At 44.8% G+C, this 17,155-nt stretch overlaps 1 protein-coding gene across 6 annotated transcripts in view; it reads right to left on the bottom strand.

Annotated features, from left to right (window-relative positions):
• The window catches only part of MCC (MCC regulator of WNT signaling pathway), a 377,378-nt gene that overhangs the window by 28,999 nt on the left and 331,224 nt on the right, over positions 1–17,155 (bottom strand). For all 6 annotated transcript variants that reach the window (XM_016147258.2, XM_016147249.2, XM_016147267.2 and 3 more), the window contains 3 exons: positions 16,410–16,550; positions 13,634–13,737; positions 10,405–10,588 (listed from right to left, as the gene is read on the bottom strand). In XM_016147258.2, the coding sequence (XP_016002744.2) occupies positions 10,405–10,588; positions 13,634–13,737; positions 16,410–16,550 (429 nt within the window). The remainder of the gene's footprint in view (positions 1–10,404; positions 10,589–13,633; positions 13,738–16,409; positions 16,551–17,155) is intronic.

Raw genomic sequence — 17,155 nt, 5'->3', positions numbered from 1 at the left:
GAGATAAAAAATAATTCATGTGTAATAAAAATAGGTGTATATGTGGACAGGACTGAAAAAAAAGGATATGTCAAGGGAACAAAGCAAGCTGGAAAACAAAAGACCTATAGCATGATCTATAGATTGTGTGTGTGTGTGTGTGCACACATGTGTCCTGGACTGCTGACAGCAGTCCCCTCAGGGTGAGGGCTAGAAGGAATGAAAGTAAAGGAGGATGCTTTGCACCCTGAAAAAATCATAGGTGTGTGTAATCACATCTGAGAAAGCAGGGTGTCCCCAGGCCTCGCTGGCCATTCCTCCCAAATCATGACTCTCATGTCCACCATAAGGACTCAGGCTGGTCCACAGGACCGTTGGCCACCCATGCTAAACAGTGACTGGACAAGGGCTGCCAGCCCTGAGAACTGCCTAGGGCTGAGCTCTGGGCACGTATTGGTCATGAAGGCTTCTATGGGACCCGGATCATGAAAGGCTGTGCCACAGGAAAACTGAGCTATGGCTCTTAAGAGGGTTTGGCTTTTTCCAGCAGTGGGCAGCCTGCCTCCACGAGCTCAGAGTGAGGACCAGTCCTCCCGGTCAGTCCTTGGGCATCTGAGGCCAGCCTGGACCGATAGTAGCTTCTCTGGACCCACAGGACTTGCCTACACTCGACACAGCCTTCATAGAACTGGCTTTGGAAAGACAGCAGAAAAACAAGCAGAGGCCCATTGAACTCTCAGCAAAACAGGCCAGATTGGCATTATCATGTCCGTCATTACGGATTTGGAAACTGAGGCTCAGAGACGTTAAGTGACTTGCCTAGTTAAGAGGCTGAAAACCAGTGCAACTGGCCTTGGGCCACACACAGCCTTCTCACTCCACAGCCCTGCTGTCCCGAGATCCCTGTCTCAAGGGGCTCTGCCGGGAGCAGAGAGTGACATCCACAGACTGTTGGCTGCCCTGAGTCAGGCCTACCCTCCTCACCTCACACTGGAATAGGGGCGATGAGGCCCCCAACTCAGCAGAAGTAATCTCCACATAACCTAGGTGTAACCAAGGGCCATTCTGCTCTTATGTGTGACACATTACTGAGCTGTCTGTGTACATGAGAAACATCTTAGTGATTGGGTGGTCTTCAAGTCAGAGAACTCCGACTAGGCAGGAAGCTCTAGAACATCAGACGCGCAATCACCCCATGAAGGAAGCAAGGTCAGGTGGCCAACACACAACACCTCTTCAGAAGTTGTGACACTTAATTTCATGTATTGACTGGGCTAGGCTATGGCACCCAGTTGCTTGGCCAAACACCTATTTTAGGTGTTGCTGTGAAGGTAGTTTCTAGATGTGATTACCATTTTAAATCAGCAGACTTTGAGTAAAGCAGATTAACCTCCATAGTGTGGGCAGGACACATCCAACTAGTTGAAGGCCTTAAGGTAGATCTCCAAAGAAAAAAGAAATTCTGCCCTAGACAGTGTGCAGACTCAAGAATGCAATATCAACTATTCCTTTAGTCTCTAATCTGCTCGTCCTATAGATTTAGGACTTTCCAGCTCCCATAATCACATGAGCCAATTCCTTAAAATCAATCCATCAATCTCTACATACACATGTGCGTGTACACACACACACACACACCCCTCCCCCCTCCCTATACATTCCATTCCTCTGGAGAACCTAAAACAGAAGCACTACCTTTACCTGCGATCCCAGCGCCTTCCACACTTTGCAAATGTAGAAGGTGCATGACTCAACCTCTCTGTGCCTTTTTGTAAAATGAAGGCGACGGCAATACATGCTTTGTAAACTTGTGGCAAGTAATAAATGTGATAAAATATAAGTGTTTAGAATAGTGCCCATACCATAGTAGGCACCTAATAAATGTAGCTATCATTTATTTATTTAAAAATACTGGAGTGCCTACTATGGGGTGCTCTTCTAGGCTCTAGAAAAATCCCTGTCCTTGTGGAACTCATATTCTAATAGGGGAGCCAAGCAAGCAAAATATAAAATTCATCAGACAGAGAGATGTATCATGAAGAAAAACAAAGCAGTTACAGGGAATGCAAAGAGGGGATAAATTAGTCTTCAAAATAGGGTTGTAGAAAAGGCCCGGAAGATGAAGTTCCATTTGAGTAGACCTGAAGGAGGCCAGAAAGGGAGCCATGTTGATATTTGGAGGAAGAGTGACCCAGGCAGAGGGCTTGGCAAATGCAAAGGCCCTGAGGCAGCAAACTTGGCCAGCAAGAATGGGATTCTGGCTGAATCAGAGTCAGCTAGGGGAGAGGGAGGAGGAGGAACAGTCAGAGAGGAGGGTGTGTGTGGGAGGGGCAGGGTTCCAGGTCATGCAGCGTTTTATAAAGGTTGTGACTTTTTCTCTAGCATTAGGATGGAAGCCACTGGAGTGTCTGTAATAGAGGAGCGACGTGATCTGCCTTACATTTTAACAGGATCCCTCTGGTCACTGTGCTGAGGAGAGATACAGTGGGTAAGGAGATGGGGAGCTATTGCAACAATCTTGGGGAGAGATGGTAGAAGGTGCAAAGGTAGGAAGGAGGATTACATTATTGATCAGCATTGTCATGTTTTCTTAAGTTGTATTTTAAAAAGGATGAGAAGGGAGAAGCAGCAACACCCTCCAGTTGGAACACTTCAGGCGCAAGTGCTCAAGAGAAGCGTGGAAGAGCAAAGATTATCCCAGCAGAGGGCATCGGGGAGCCTGCCAGGGTGTCTGAGGATGACAATGGCCCGAAAAGAGGATCTTAGCCAAGGGAGAAGACATGGGTCCCCCTCTCAGCATCTCAGCTTTCTTCAGTAAAGACATAAAGATCTGCCTGAAAATAGCTCGGCGGTAGGCAAAACCATTCAAGTAGGACTCAGAGCTCACTTTCAAGAATTGCCAACATTGACATGGAAAGACAGACATCTCATGTTCCACAGACAAATGGACAACAAAACGAAACCAAATTGAAGTGGTGGCACTTCGCAAGGTGTTCCACGGGGCTGAGCGTGGGATGTGCTCGCAGGTCCTGGGGAACACCAACACCGCCCTCCCAGGGTGCTGGGAGGCGGCTCCGGGTACGAAACCCTTTCCTGTGAGGCTGGGACTCAGGATCAGAGGTCCACTCGACAAGCCTAGTCCTTCCTTTCATTAAAAATCATTTTGAAAAATTTAAATATACTGAAAAATGCAGAGAATAACCAACACCCATGTACCTACCACCTAGATGACCTTTTTGTCACATTGTTTTTAGACTCTTTAAAAAAAATCACATTTATACTTGAGGTACATTTTATTTACTTCACTTTAAAAAGGAATTTCAAGATCCAGAGAACACTAGAAGCTAGACTTCTCTCTTATGCAGGCGCTGAGGTGACACTGTTTCGGCAGATTTTCCATTTAGCAGGGTTGGTCTACCCTAGTGGCTGTTAAAGAGTAGTCACTGGGCTGGCCACAGTGGCCTCCTGGGAATGTGCTAGGAATGCACGTTCCCAGGCCCCAGCAAGCTGTGTTTTAACACACCCTCCCAGTGACCATGAGGCATAGCCTGGTTTGAAGACAACTGGTCTACCCCATAGAATAAGTGGGCATTTGTACTGCAGCCTGTGAGGTGATGGGACTTCATTGTCGTCCCAAATTCTCAAGAAGAGGCCACTGTGCTCTTGGGCTGATCTGGTGGGTGCCAGTGATTACGAACAGGTCTCTGACATCAGCAGACCCAATTAAAGTTATTTCCTCTCCACTACCTAGCTTTACGTCCCACAGTAAACCACCCAAGCTTTCTGGGCTGCGGCGAGCTGTAGATACTAATAGTTCCCATATCGCCAGGCTGTGGAAAGGAGACAATAGGCCCAGAGGCAGGCAGGTGGGGAAGACTTTTGTTTCACTCTTTCTGCTAAGGGTATAGTTTTCAGAAAGGAAGAAAAAAGAACAAAACCTCTCCTTGAAGAGATCCTACCCTTGTCGGAAGCTCAGAGCTTTAAAATGCTTTAATCAGGGGAAAGTTTAATTTCAAGATAAGCACCACAGCTCCACAGCCCCTCTGGCTTCTCTCTCTCCCTTCCAGGACACAAGCGGGGAACAGATCGGGCGAGGTTAATTACAATTCTGCTTTGTGCTTTTAACGTTCCACTGCAGAATACGATTATGACAGTGGTAAAAGGAGGAGAAGCCACCGGTCTTTTCTCTGGCCTCCTGCAGACAAAGGCACTGCTGGTCTCCCAAGGGCCTGCTGCCAACGCTGGGCAAGGGTTAAGTCATCCATTAACTCTCCCAGCTTGGAATGCTGGATGATCTCAGTTGTCAAGAGGGAATAAATCACTTTCCATGTGGCCTGAGTTACTCCTCCTCTCCAGGGTGGGAGGCCATACATGTTCTCTGAGAGGCACTGTAGAAAGGGCTGCAGATGGAACCCCCCCCCCCCCCCCCCCGCCGGCCCACCCCAGGATGGTGGAGCTGCACGGTTTTGCGTTTTGCTGCTTTTGCAAGGAGTTGGGTCAGATCGCGTGTTTGCCCTTACTGTGACACTCTGCCTGAGCTCCCCTCATGCTGGTTTTGCTCTGCATCTGTTAGTTGCCAGTGGATCTTTTGTTAGATTGCACCCAGGTGGCCTGAAGTGGGGAGAAGCCCACAAGAGCCAGGCCTTGGCCACCCCCCCACCTTTCCGCCTGCCCTGGACATAATGGAATGTGGGCACAAGTTGATTTCAAATATCCTTTCTCTGTTCCCCTCCACCATGTCCCATCCTCATCCAAGACAACTCTCCAACCTGCTTTTTAGAAGAAAAATTTGTTTCTTTAGCTTCCTTGTCTTGTCTTGGCAGAAAGCTGGAAGGCAATTTTTTTTTTTTCTGCCTTGAAAACCAGAGATAGATTTTTTCTTTAAATTTTTATCATTTTACCTGGCCCCTGTTGAGATCTCATTGCACCAAGGAGTAGCTCTTTCTCAGAAGGAAAGTGCCTTGGGACTGGCCTTCTATTATGCTGGGGACTTAGAATTTATTTGGAGAGGTCAGCCCAGGTGATAGGTGGCCACATTAGCCACTCCTAAGTGGCTCTAGCCCTCCAAGCAGATGGTTAGACCTTGTCGACTGCCTGTGTCTTCTAGTGCTATACTGGGAGTATCCTCCCATCTTCTCTAGAGAGATGCAGAGCAATTCTTGTCACAAAGGACCAAAAACACTAAACACAATCTAAACTTCTGAGATCTGTAAGCCCTTGAATGATCATCAGAATTCTCTAGGAGAAGCAGAGATTAAATGAAAGAGAATTATGTAACAAAATACAGATATGGGGAAATCTGCTGCCAGATAATGAAAGTCCTCAAATACTGCCTGGTGCCAGAAAGCTCCTAAGGACTTAGCTGACAGTGGAAGTCTAAATGAGAAACAGATATTTAGGAGACAGAGTCTATAGCTGCAGCCATTTTTAAAGATGCCATTATAATAATGTTGGGAACCAGGCATCTTAAAAAAAAAAAAAATTCCCTCTCCCTGATTTGCTCACTGCTAACACAGCAAGACAGACACCATTATGCCTGACAGCTATACTGATACATTTTCTCTGGCATTAGAAAAATTAACATTATAAATGATTTTCAATATCACTAATAAGAGATACACATTAAAACATTAAGTTCTTTTGTTCTGGCCTACGGTTATCCAAACTGAAAAAAAATATAGTACCCAGTTTCAGAAAGGGTGTGGAGAAAGAGGCCCACTCACACACTGGCTTTAGGAAAACAGTTGGATCATGCATAGAATGCTATTTGACATTTGAAACATTCATCATTTTGGGGCCAGCAAATTCTGCTTCTTAGAATTGGTCCTACAGAAACTGCACAAGAGGGGAAGGTAGAAGGACAAGAATGCTGGCTGTAGCAGTGTCCTAACAATGAAAGACTAGGTTTAAATGTCCACCAAGAGGAAATCGTTTAACTACCTGATGGATTGCCATCCAATGGAAGGGGAGCTGTGCAACTACTGAAAAGAAGGACTCGTGGAAAGATATAATGTCAGGGGGAAAAAGCAAGTTTCAAGAGAATCCATATGACAGGATCTTTGTTAGGTTAAAAATTAGATGTAGTCATGTTATTAAAGATATAGTCATGTTTTGGTCTGCTGAGTACTTATCTACTCTCTTCTTCTGGGACTTATCCTTTTTCTTTTTCTCAGTGTGGCTCCTGTGAGAACTGCCGTGGCCACAAATGGCAGGGGCAGGCGCTTGAGCCCAGCTGGTCAAGACATCCCTTCCCGGGTTTTTCCTGCTTGATGTCATTGAACCAGGCAGTCTCTTGTACAAATGCAGATCGTGTGTTGGTTTTGTTTCTGGGGATCCTTCCTACAACAGGGAGGAGGTGAAAGCCAAGTGTAGGGGCCATATGGGCTGGAGTTAAGTCTGGCCTGGCTGTGCTCAGGTGCCTGGTTCTACTGCTGCTCGGGCTCGCTGTAGCCCTCTGCCCGCAGCCTGGGTATGGCAGACCCCAAATCCTTCCATTAAGACTCCTTTTTGTTTAAGCTATTTGAGTCCTTCCTGTCATTTGCAACCAAGGGTTTTAACTAATAAAAAGACAGATAAATCTGTGGAAGTATATCCCAAACTGTTTGCAGCGTCCTTTCCAGGGAGGGCCCTAGCATGGAGAACTTTATGTGATACTTGGTTTTAATTTTTTATTTATTTTAACAACAAGCATACAATTCTTTTGAAATTAAGAAGTTAGGTCTTAAAGAAAAAAAAATGCAAAAAAAGCATTTCAGGTCTCTACCTAGTTTTCGTAGCACCTAAAAGATAAGCGACAGGGGCGTTTGAGCAGGAGACCCTAGCACCATGCTGCCATGTTGAGGAATGTGTCTGAGCTGGACTTTAGAGTTTACTGACTCTTCCAGGCGTTAATCCCGAGACTTCAGATGGGCTCTCCCGAGACCAGGATGGGGAACACACCTCTCCTTTTCAGAGGGAAGTAAAGATGACTATTACGACAGCAGATCTGGCCCAAACGCTCATTCCCTGAAGCTTGCTGATGGTGGGGGCACAGGCCTTTTTTAACTGGGTGGCTGTTTTAATCCCATTCATTGTTTCAGTGGACATGATTCCATTGTCCTCAACCTTCTTTTCTACCCCAATAAAACCTCATCTTAAGACTAGCTTAGAGGGCATCTTGAGATCCACTGCCCTCCATTCCAATTTGGGGATTATGCCCCTGTGTGCGTGGTCAGCCAGGTGGTGTCCTGGCTCCTTGGAGGTGCCCAGGGGTCACCACAAGGCTCCGGTCTGCATTCTTACATGGCTCACAGTGGTCCCCACCTGATGGTAGGACAAAAAGAACTCAATTCCAACCTCTCTGAGGGCAAACTTGCTGAGATTAGTCTGTCTTGGCCACATGTCCTTTTGTAGATTCAGATTGATGGCTGTGTTTCCACCAAGTGAAATGAAATTGTGATGCTTGACAAAAAGAGTAGGCTTAATTAAGAATTCCCATCCCCACTCCCCAACAATTTAGTCCATTTGCCTCTCTGCTGTATAATGTTGATAAAGCTATCCAGGCCATCAACATTACCTAGTTACTCTTTCCATTAAGGCGATTACACTTGCTGATGAGGCCATGGCTATGTTTTTCAGAAGTGAAACAGCAGCATTCCCGGGCTCCTGGCCAACAGTCAACTGATGGGCTAGCTACCATTTTTTTTCTCCTTGTTGGTAACTACTCTTCTGCTGCTCCTTTTAAAACCACGATCCGCCTGTCATCAGGAGCTGTCTGCGTGCTTCCAGGAAGGCCTCCGGGGGCCTGAGACTCAGCTTTCCTTTCCCGGGTCCCTGAGGAACAGCTGACACCCTGATTAGAATTCTCGTATACAGAGAACAAATGGATAGATGCCTGATGGGAGTGGGATTGGGGGCTGGATGAAAAAGGTGAAGGGTTTAAGAAGTACGAATTGATAGTTATAAAATAGTTGTGGGGATGTAAAGTACAGCATAGGGAATATAGTCAATAATACTGTAATAAGTACGTGTGGTGCCAAGTGGGTACTAGACTAATCGAGGAGGATCACTTCGTAAGGTATATAAATGTCTAACCATTATGCTGTACACCTGCAACTAATAAAAAATAATACTGAATGTCAACTGTAACTGAAAATTAAATAATTAAAAAAAAAAAAGAATGTTCTATGCCAGGTGGTTAGGAAGGGGATTTCTAGAGCCACATGAAGCTCCGACACAGAAAGCTCCTTTTTCTTTCTTTCTTCCACAAAGTTGACCATAGGAGACTGTCTGAACTGGAATGACAAACGAAATTAATTATTATGGTTATGAAAGGGGTTGGTGGTTTGGGACTTCTTTCTGAGCCTATGTTTAGTGTAAAGTACCCTGAGCTGTGTCTTGCCCTAAGAATGTTGGGGCACATGAAAGCCCCGTGTGTGGTTCTTCTGTATCCGCTCCGGGCTGTCCTGATTTGGGCGGGAGCATGAAAGTGAATTTTCAGGAGAACTGAAATCTGAGTGAAAGTAGAAATGAAATCTGGGCTGAAGTCCTCTGTACTTTGATGGAAAGATACTATTGAGACTGAATTTAGTTCAAGGGTCATTCTTTAGGGAGGTCATCCTTGAAAAGAGATTGTGCTGAATTGACCTCAACCTGCAGGAAAATATTAGCTAAAATTAAATTTCTCTTAGAAGACTGCCTCAAAATCAAGGCTCATTTATACATTAAAGTATTTCTAACAGATATTCAAAATGAGGATTTCTACTACATGGATGATACTACAAGAATTTTCTACTATGAGAATTCCTACTCCTGACTGACTCCAAAATTGTCCGATTTAAATTAAAACAACAAAATTATTTTGGGGCTGGGGAGGTGTGAGAAAAAATCTGTAACACTTCCCTTACAAGCTACTGAAACAGCACACACTTCCTGTCAACCCAATTCTTATGCTCACTAATCAACAGAACAAGATCACTGACAACATGAGAACTACATTACTATTCTGTTGTAAATGAACATGGAAATTATAGATTACACACATCTGGAAAAGTGATTAAGAAGAGCATCTGCTTTTTATGTTTAAACAGAAGAACCTGGTTTTTAGAAAAAAAAAATAAATTATAATCCGTGCTTCACTGAATAAGACGATTATTGCCGGAGTCAACAGGAAATAGGTCGCTTGTGTTCGTGGGCACCTGGCCAAATGTGTTCTTGGGCTTGTTCCTCTCCTGAGGCACCACGTCCAGGACAGGTAAATGGATGCACTTAGGCAGATGGCTACACACCGCCAGTGGGAAAGAGATGGAAACATCACGTTGCTTTCAGGCACCAAGAAAACATCAATATTTTTCCTTCAGCTCTTGAGAGTCAATCTACCCTTATGTGGTTCTAGTCACGTGATCTGCAAGCAGACACTATGTTTTAATGTCACCAGATCCAACCTGGTACAGTGGAAAGAACAATACACTTGGTGCCCAAGTCCTGGGTTTGAGTTCTGATTTCCCTTTACTTATCCATCATGTGACCTTATTTAGGAAAGTCACTTATATAACTCTGAGCCAAGGTCTTCTAACCTGTGAAAATGGGATAAATTACCCTTCCTGACTTTTAAAGTTTGATTATCACCTGAGAATCTCTAACAGAAGTACCTCCTAGAATGAGAACTGATTATAAGGGAAAGCACTCATATTTTTAGGGCTTTGGTAGCAAGAAATGAGAAGGTCACTCTAAAGGTTTTCAATCTGATAATCTATCCTCATCCAAAAGATTCCAAAAGCTCCAGCAAGTTATGCTTAGCAAGATCTCTACTGCTTTCTTCCTCATCTTTTTCAAGCACTCACTTTAGTTTTAGATCCACAGACTTGACCTCAGGTTCATGACTGAGTACCTATTAGGTCCATGCTATGAATATGGCATCACTGTACGAGGCAGAAGAGATGAGACAAAAGGAGGCTATTATTACCTGAGAAGAGCTTACAAAGGACAGAGGCACAAGAGGAAGGGAGAGAATGGAGCTGTAAGTAGGACTGGGTCTGGGTCCTACTTCTAGTAGTCTGGGTCTTGTGTGACCATTTGTAGCAAGTAGCTACCTCAAATGCTTCTTGGAAATCAGGAACTATAAACAAATGGAGAATAGAACCAAACAGGGGAAAGAGCACCAGACAGAAAGTTGGGTTTGGGTTTCATGCCTACTACTTTCTTGAACAAATCACCCTTCTCTATGGGCCGCAGTTTCCACACTGGCAAAACCAGAAGGCCCTTGCTAGTGCCCCCATTCTGATTCTCTGACTCCTCCCGGGATGGAGCAGGCTGCAAGCCAGGCGGGGAATTCTGCCCTGACCCAAGCCTTCCAGTCCCTAAGAGCTGGGTAACTGCGTGTCAAGCCTGCTGAACAGACTACATGTGGACACACGTCTGCCTTGAGGCAGAAAGGCCCAGAATTACCTGGTGTGGCTGTTGGAGGACAGGCTCTCCCAGGGCTGCACGCTGCAGCCGGCCACGGCGAATGCTCCCCCACAACTGCCGTCCAGCTTCATGAGCAGGGCCTTGGCAGCGTTCTCAGCTGTCTTCCGGCAGTCGTGAGCTCGCTTGAGCATCTGAGTGATGTTTTCATCTCCTGACTGGTCTCCTATATTGCAGAGAAGCCAATGGATTAGTCAATACAGATCTAAGTACAATAAGCCCGGGAGTGAGTCTGGATAATCAGTTCTCAGTACTCAGGGCAGAGGAGGCATGCTGGAGAGAGATCAGCAGTGGATGGCTGTGTTCTGGGACTGGCTCTGTCGCTTAGAAGCTGTACGCAGGACAGCACTTCTCTGTTCTGGATTCCACTGTCCTCAACAACAAGTGAAGGGGTTGGCCAACGTGATCTCTGAGGTCTGTCACAAGCTATAACATGCTATGATTTTCTAATTATCTATGCTCCGGGCTTTTCCTCCCATCCAGTCACAAGTCTCCTGCTTGGCAGTTCTTCCCTGCACTGGCACCTCCTTGTGAATGAGGGCAGGGAGAAACTGAGGCAAAGCTGTGCCTTATCTCCCACGTCTATGGATTCAGTTACAGCTTTATGTGGGAAAGAGAGACAAAGCTAATGGTTAAAATGAGAACTTTAGATTGGCTCTGTATTTTTTGTACTGATGCTATCCTTGATCTTTCTCTCTCAGCTTGGTCATAGTCAGTGGCGAGCTCTAATGCCTCCAGGAGCCTGGTAACTGGGCTGGAGCAAGAAATCAGAAGTGGTGGGCACCAGCACAGAGCCAGATAGTAAATTTCCTGCCCAAGATGTTCATATTCTTGCTGTGTTTTAAAAATCGTGCTGGCCAAACAAGTCACTGGTTTGCTATCTCTACGCTCTGGATCCACAGTCTTCCGAAAATTTTCAAATGAAATCTTATGCCTAAGATACAAAAATGATACATGGAGAACTGGTCGAAGTGGGAAGGGGCGTGGTGATGCTTTCAGCTCCCCCACCTTCCGAGCCCACCACTGAGGCCCAAGGAAACCCCTCTAGCTTCCCAGGGCACAGTTTGAAAACCACTGCTCTAAAGCACCTACAATGCCTATAATGAATGCCTACGCGGTCAAGACAAAACAAAGAAAAACACAATAGCTGACACTGTGGGTGAATGCCACAAACTAGTACGGCTTTGCTGTGCTACTAAATGGCACATTAGGGCAGGATGACAGGTCAAAAGTCATTGCCATCAGATGGAAGAGCGAGATTTAACAGGGAACTGCTAAAAATGAAGCCAACTCTCAGCCTTATGGGGAGTGGGGTGGAAATGTGGGTGCATGTGTCCTACCGGCTGAAATTCTCTGGACATTCCTCTTGCCATTTCTCTGACAACTTTCATACATTTCTTCCTTCTACAAATAAAATATTTTCCATACATCTCACCAATTGACTGCTCTTTGAATTCAGAAGTAGGCATGATAATTACTGACTGACTCATTTTATAAATATATCCACGAGCTACCAGGATTAGATTAATACAAAGCATTTCATAATTGATTTTAAATATTTTAAATGCAGATTTAAGTCCTTCCAGCTCCTACAAGTAATTGTGATGAGTAGATACAAGCCTAATAAAAGGTACCTTTCAAGGACAAAAGGGTTTAAGACATTGCGCTGATACAAACTGGAAATAAGATGATTGATTTTTCCCCCTTTAATTGATCGCTTTCTTTAATACATATATTTTAAAAAAAACTTGATAGCAGGCCAAGATAATTTTAGGATCTGTTTAATATGAGGAATAAAGTTTATGGTTCAGTTAAAAGACCCTGAAAAATGAGGTTTCTAATGGAAATGTTGGCAGGGTTTCTACTTCTGAGCTGGGATGGTAATACTATTAAAAAAGAGAAATGTGGAGAATGGCCACCCGTACAAATCAAGGCCTGCCCCCTTGCTGAGCAACTTTGATATGAAGCAGGACATTAATACCCAGGATGCTGCCTTTCCCTCAGATGTGCTTGACTTCTGCACATGTCAAAACTGAAGGAGGAAAAATATGTGTGTTCAGTGGAAAAGCTAGACCCCAGGCAAGGAGGTAGGAGCTGGCAAGGATAGGGGGATTCATTCTGGAGGTGACCTGATGGTGACCTTCTTTGCAAGGTGTGACAGGTAGTAAGATCAGTCCTAATGGGGCTCACATCCCTTGAAGAAAAGCTAGTCCATGACAGATTGCCTGGTCCCCATGGCTGGGGACTCTTGGCCTGCCCACGCATCTCTGGCTTGGGAGTGATCTGGTAACTTCAATTTTCTGTTTACTTGCCATTTACCAAAGAAACACTGTTATAAGGCATAGGCTCCAGGTCTTGGCACTAAAAGATTCAACCTTTCTCCCTTGATTTCTCTTTCCTTCTACTGCAGTCCTCCTCACGTTATTGCAAGGCCCAGGCCACAAGTGCTGATGAAGTTTTAGCAGATGCTGCTACTTAGGATGGCACATTTTTGTCTTTTTCAATTAATACCCCTTCCAATTACTCAAAATTGAGGGAGGACAGAGTGAGGGGCAGTGTAGATCTGGAGGTACAAATTAAGCCGACTGGACACACGACCCCTGGGGGGAGGGGAGAGGAGGCAAGAAGGCAAAGTGGTGTCAGCAGACACCTCTGCTCCACCTCAGGGCTGGGGCTCGTGGTGTTAGCATTCTATGAAGCTCACGGGAACAGGGTGAGAAAACATTTCTTCTGTGTTCATAAGATACCTGGAGATGAAGTAGAGGAAACTTATGCTTCAATACTACCCAAAGGAACAAACCTGGAGAAAAAGCATAGCCAATCAAAGTTGCAAGATGGGGCAAAGGCCACGTGGGCAGCAGAGGGATCCCTTAATAACCAGCTCCACAGAGAAAGGCTATGGAAAAGTCAGTCTCTATTATCACCAACGTGGGTCTCCTGCTCCATCTGGTCCTACTGTCAGCCTGGGAGAATGTATTTCCCAAGAGGGCTTGTTTGTTTTAACTTGTCTGTAATTTTGTTTCCACTCCAGTTCTTGCTGCATTTAACATAAACAATTTACTCACTCAGTCATGAGGAAAACACACACAAAAAATACACTCGATAAGCAAATTTCATGTTGGGAGGTGTTCCAATGCCGACAGCTGAGATGGGCAAAAGGGGTAGGAGGTGAGATGGGGAAGAGGCACAAATGGGCTTGGGCCACACTTACCAGGGGAGGACCCCACACCGGCTGCCCGGAACTGCCCCAGGATGAGGCTCTGCTCGCTCTCGGCCAGCGCCAGGAGGAGTTCATAGGCTTCTATGCACTGCTCACTGAAACAGAAGCACATGGCATCCTCAACGGTGGCAGAGGACCAGGAGGCTCTTTACTGCACTGTTCTTACCAGCTCCCGATCTGCCTCTCAGCCTCACCGTCCAGTAAGCGAAGAAACACCCTGGGCAAAGCCGGAGGCTCACTCTTCTATGCTGTGCACCTCCCCCCTTAACTTTGAACTAGGATCTAGAAAAATACAAAAAAAGCACCAAATGTGGGAGAGGCAAGTTTGTTGCCCCTTGGATGATCCTACCTAAAAGGGAAAGGAAATACACTGTGGTAGTCAGTCTCCAGGATGGCTCCCCCGGACCCCGATGCTGGTACCCATACCTCTGTGCCGTCCCCTTCCACACTGTACCAGGGCTGGGCCGTGTGACTAAGAGAATATGGTGGAAGTGATGGCATTTCACATCCAAGGTTAGGTTATTAAAAAAACACCGTGACTTCCATCTTGGTCACTCTCTCTCCCTGCACTTTCTCCATTGGGTCATCTTCTCAAGAGAAGGTCAGTGCCATGTCGTAAAGACTCTTGAGCATCCCTATGGAGAGACCCATGTGGCGACGAACCAAGGTTTCCAGCCAAAAGCCAGTCACCACACGACTGTGTGAATGAGCCTCCTCAAAAGCAGATCTGCCAGCTGTAGTTAAGGTTTCAGATGACACAGTCCTGGCTGATGGCTTGACCAGAAAAACAGAAGAGACCCTGAGTTGGAATCACCTAATTATACCACTCCCAGATTCCTGACCCTAAAAACTGTGACATTCCGGAGGTGTTCCTGATGACGACCTTCTTAATAGTTAGTTATATAACAATAGGTAACATAACACCTCACGAAGGGCAATACCTATTTTATTAGTTACCTATTTCATATTTTGACTTGAAAGGAGACAATTTAGACCAGAAAAAAAGACTATTGGACCTGGATCTGCACTATTCAATAGAGTAACCACATGTGGCTATTTATATTAAAAAGAATGTAAGTTAAATGAAATGACAAATTCAGTTCCTTCACTGCAGTAGCCATATTTCATGTTTAATAGCCACATGTGGCTAGTAGTTACCACACTGGGCAGCACAGATAGAGAACGGTTCCATCACCGCAGTTCTATTAGACGCTTAGAAAACTGTCTCATAAAACACTAGATATCTGACAAGAATTTGAGCTTGGATTTCTAGAAGAAAAAAACATTAATCTCTCCTCTTTGTGCCCATCATCATTGGGCAAACCAGGTAAAGGATCAGAGGTGACCCTTTTCTCACTGTCGCTGGTGACCCCGCATGGACCCACATCTGCACAGGAGGTGGGGCCACGTGCATACTGCCGGAGAGGTCGCGGCTAAGGTACCCGCAGTAGTGAAAATCCCTCCTGAGCAAATAACTGATTAGCTTCTCCATGCTGTCTTTACCTTCATCTTCCTTTACTAAGAGATAAGGAAAAGGGCCTGGTTACTAGCTCTGGGTGCTGGCAGCTCCTCCTCTCAAGAACAGTCCGACTTTCAGGTTGGAGATACTGGGACATGCTTCATCTATGAGGATGAGAGGCAGACTGTGGGCGAAGAGTAGCCTGTTTCCAGAGTTATCAGAATTGGATTATCTGTTTGCTTTGGTGTGTCTGTAAACAAGTAAGATTGCTCTCTAGCTTTGGTCTTGTATATTTTGGTTTGAAATTTTTTTGAAGAGACAATGTTTCTTAAAACAATATTGACTTTTTAGAGGATGCCAAGAGTAAGATAGAGTCACTACTCTGGGACCTTTGCGAATAGGCCTAAGTGGTGACACTAATAAAACAAACCTATGAAAACAATTATAAGGCATAGCTTTGTAGCTACTAAAAGAGCAGTAATTTTAAAATAGATAAATTCCAAAGCTGATGAGGCTGAAAAAACGTGGTACATTCATATACTACTCGCTCAGCAATGAAGGAATCATAGTCATTTAAGCTGGCTTGTTTTCATAGGAGGAAACTGGCAGCATGCCTGAAGAGCCATGACAATATTCCTATCCTTTGACCTATAATTTCTGCTTCAGGAATTTTATTCGAGGGAAATAGTGAAAAGAAGGGAGATCTTATCTGTATTATATTATTCACTATAGAATTATTTTCAATGTCAAAAGTTTGCAAAAGTCTAAATGTCTTTTAGAGAAATGAGTAAATAAAATAACATAAACTTGATGTAGGGGATACGGCCATTAAAATAAATGGAGACTATTGAGCAACACTACAAAACTACAATGTGTTGAAGAAACAGAATGCACTCGATTCACAGCAACGTAAAATATATACAAATATGAATAAAGACTGGAAAGAACAAATGAACATGTAATACAAAAATTGATATTCTGAGTGATATTACTTGAGTGAAATATTGCTTTACTTAACATTTAGTCAACAGACCATCTGTGTTTTGACTGTCTTTACTTTCATCTTCTTTTATGAAATAATATTTAAGTTGAATACGTGGGCAGAAACATCCCCGTTACTGACACCATACTCATCATTCTTTTTTTTTTTTAACTGCTACGAGTGTACTCATTGACTTTCAACATGTATCACACTGGTATTTGTTGGTTCAACCCCACGGTATATCTTCTAAAAGCCTTTCTACTTTTATGCAGAAGGTGCCTATAGAGGCATTTCTAGGTGAAAGCGGCCCCCGGCCCGATCCCCACCTGTACTGCAGGGCCAGCCTCAGCGCTGTGGCGTTGGATTCGTATTTCCCCACCAGCATGCTCATCCTCTCGGCGTTGCTTTTGCATTCTTCCAGGGTTATGGTCAGGAGGTCGTTTTGGGATTTGAGGTGTTCGATACGGCTACAAAGGAAGAAAACTCTCTTTCACAATTTCGTACTAGGATTACAATTAATTTGCCAATATTTCAGTCATCTCCTCTAGACTCAGGCCGGAAATGCAGGTTAGGATGTGAGCTTGTCAGATGTTTTAGCAAATGTATCTGATATGAAATAGTAAAGGAGGAAATCCTAAGTAAAAGAATCACTAAATTCTGTGTGAACTGGAAATAAAAATAAGCTCTCTGGCTATTTCTCACCCAGACATCGACACACCATGCGCCAGGTACTGGGGATAAACCAGGGTAAGGAGCCAACCTTGTGAGTTCAGGTCACCGTGAGAGGCGTGACTGGTACACTTCAATAAATCGACCTCCACGAGCACAAATGAAAAGCAGCATCATAACCGCAGCTCCTGTTTGCTGAGCTCTTGCTCAATAATACACCCCATAGCCTTTTGAACTAATAATTATTATACCTATTTCTCAGAGGGGAAAGTAGAAGCACAGAAAGATTAAGTGTCTCGCCCTGGGGTTTGACCGCCAGTCCTGTGCTCTTAACCACCCACTACAGAGCAGAAGCAAAGGATGAATGAGTGGGTGGGTGAACAAGGCCTCGGAATGGAAAGTG

Source organism: Rousettus aegyptiacus, unplaced genomic scaffold, assembly GCF_014176215.1.
Source record: "Rousettus aegyptiacus isolate mRouAeg1 unplaced genomic scaffold, mRouAeg1.p scaffold_m13_p_8, whole genome shotgun sequence".
Lineage (NCBI taxonomy): Eukaryota > Metazoa > Chordata > Mammalia > Chiroptera > Pteropodidae > Rousettus > Rousettus aegyptiacus.
This window is presented reverse-complemented; position numbering and strand designations above follow the sequence as displayed.